Source organism: Penaeus vannamei, chromosome 28 (genome assembly GCF_042767895.1).
Source record: "Penaeus vannamei isolate JL-2024 chromosome 28, ASM4276789v1, whole genome shotgun sequence".
NCBI classification, from domain to species: domain Eukaryota; kingdom Metazoa; phylum Arthropoda; class Malacostraca; order Decapoda; family Penaeidae; genus Penaeus; species Penaeus vannamei.
In genome coordinates, this window is record NC_091576.1 from 5205802 (window position 1) to 5208728 (window position 2927).

The 2927-nt window shown below is 41.5% G+C and overlaps 1 protein-coding gene across 1 annotated transcript in view; it reads left to right on the forward strand.

Moving 5' to 3' along the window:
* Positions 1-2647, forward strand: part of LOC113823716 (ankyrin repeat domain-containing protein 39-like) — a gene marked incomplete at its 3' end in the record, with an annotated part of 3797 nt that extends 1150 nt beyond the window's left edge. The window contains 2 exon segments of the mRNA XM_070141706.1: positions 460-558; positions 2549-2647. Of these exon segments, the coding sequence (XP_069997807.1) occupies positions 460-558; positions 2549-2647 (198 nt within the window).
* Between the last annotated feature and the right edge of the window lie 280 nt (positions 2648-2927).

Here is a 2927-nt window from a genome sequence, read left to right on the forward strand (position 1 = left end):
CTCTCTCTCTCTCTCTCTCTCTATCTATCTATCTATCTATCTATCTATCTATCTCTCACTCCCTTTATCTCTTTTCCACTCTCTTTCTTTCTTTCTTTCTCTTTTCTACTGTTTATTCTTTTTTCTATTTACTTCAACCCATGTATTCAATTTAGGCTAATTGAAAAACATGATGCTACAACTACTACTACTAATTATAATAACGGTAGCAATAGAAACAATTACGATGATGATAATGATAATGACGATGACGGTGATGATGATGATGATGATGATGATTATGGTGATATTGATGATAATGATAATAATGATAATGGTACTGACGACGATGATGATGATGATGATTCTTATGGTAATGACGATAACGATGACGACGATGATGATGATGATGATAATGGTGATGTTGATGATGATGATAATGATGATGATGATGACCACTCCAACACTATCTCTCCTCAGGTGTGACGCCCCTGCAAGCATCCGTCATCTGGAAGCACTTGCCGGTGGTGAAGGCACTCCTGGCAGCCAAAGCAAACCCAAACATAGCTGATAAAGATGGTATGTGGGGGATGGTGATGGTGGTGATGGTGAATATGGTGATGTTGGTGAGGATGGTGACTGTGGGTGCGATTGTTGGTGTTGGTGATGTTGGTGATGGTGAAGATGGTGATGTTGGTGTTGGTGATGACGTTGATGGTGATGATGGTGACTGTGGGAGCTATTGTTGGTGTTGGTGATGGTGATGATGGTGGTGATGGTGAATGTGGGAGCGATTGTTGGTATTGGTGATGACGGTGATGGTGATGATGGTGACTGTGGGAGCGATTGTTGGTGTTGGTGATGGTGATGATGGTGGTGATGGTGAATGTGGGAGCGATTGTTGGTGTTGGTGATGACGGTGATGGTGATGATGGTGACGGTGGGAGCGATTGTTGGTGTTGGTGATGGTGATGATGGTGGTGATGGTGAATGTGGGAGCGATTGTTGGTATTGGTGATGACGGTGATGGTGATGATGGTGACTGTGGGAGGGATTGTTGGTGTTGGTGATGGTGATGATGGTGGTGATGCTGAATGTGGGGGCGATTGTCGGTGTTGGTGATGGCGGTGGTGGTGATGATGGTGACTGTGGGAGCGATTGTTGGTGATGGTGATGATGGTGATGGTGATGTTAGTGATGGTGATGATGGTGAATGCGAGAGTGGGTGTTGATAGTGGTAATGAGGACTTTTTTATGGTGATGATGAGTATATGAATGGTTGATGGTGATGGTGAATATGAGGGTAATTGTTGATGTTGATGGTGATGACGAGTGTGATGGTGAGTGTATAATGGTAATTATGGTGAATGTGAGGGTGATTTTTGATGATGGTGATGACCGGGTTTCCTTGATGGTGATGATGGTGAAAAAGTGAATGACTGCTACCGGTGCTTCTTTGATAATGGTGAAGAATACAAGAATGGTGACTGCTGATGTCCCACTGATGGTGATGATTGTGAAAAGGTGAATGACTGTTAATAGTGTTGCTGATGGTGACGATAGTGAGAATAAGAATGCGTTAATGGTGATTCTCTGAGACAGATGATGGTGAAGACGATGATGATTGCTAATGGTGCCTCTTTGTTAACGAATATGATAGTGTTATCTTGATAGTGATCACATTCACTGTTCGGCTGATATTTGTTACAAATAATGATGATGGTGATGGTGATGGTGATGTTGCCGATGGTGTGTCTTTGATATATCGTTAGGATGACTGTGAAAGTGACTTCAGATGGTGAATGAGATGGTGATCCGTGATATATGTAAGAGTATGCTGGTGATCATGAATAAGGATGTTGATAGGCCTCTGATAGTGACCATGATGTCTCAGGGATGTTGATAGGACTCTGATAGTGACCATGATGTCTCAAGGATGTTGATAGGCCTCTGATAGTGACCATGATGTCTCAAGGATGTTGATAGGCCTCTGATAGTGACCATGATGTCTCAGGGATGTTGATAGGTCTCTGATAGTGACCATGATGTCTTAAAGTATGTTGATGGTGTTTCTCTGATAGTGACAACACGAAGATTTAGCCGTTGCTCATTTTCTCATTAGTTATAGTGTTATTGAGTGTATTGAAGTCGGTGTATTTGTGCATTTGAATATATGGTTGATTAATAGTTATGAATGCACTATACCTTGGGCATAATCTGATAAAAAAGACAAACATATAGCACTGTAATAATGATTTAATCTGTATCATAATGATAATAATGGTTGAAAAATATTGCTAAATATAATATCAACAACGACGAATTCAGTGATAAACATGAATATAAATGGAGGGTCAACAACATGAGAACACGAGAACATGGTGATCTGAAAAAAAAGAAAATGATATACATCTATAAATATATAACATTAATAGTGATAAACGTTCACTCTATTAATTACTCTTCTTGCAGGCTTAATCACCTTGATCTGAAAAAAAATGATACACATCAATAGATATAAAACATTAATAGTGATAAACCTTCACTTTATTAATTACGATTCTTGCAGGCTTAATCACCATCCACAAGGCTTCTCACTATGGATATAAGGATATACTCCAGGAACTTCTAAAAGGAGGAGCCATGAAGGACCGGCAGGATAAATTGGGTAAGATGGTGATGATGGTGATGACGGTGATGGTGATGACGGTGATGGTGATGACGGTGATGGTGATGACGGTGATGGTGATGACGGTGATGGTGATGACGGTGATGGTGATGACGGTGATGGTGATGACGGTGATGGTGATGACGGTGATGGTGATGACGGTGATGGTGATGACGGTGATGGTGATGACGGTGATGGTGATGACGGTGATGGTGATGACGGTGATGACGGTGATGGTGATGACGGTGATGGTGATGGTGATGACGGGGGGGGGATGGTG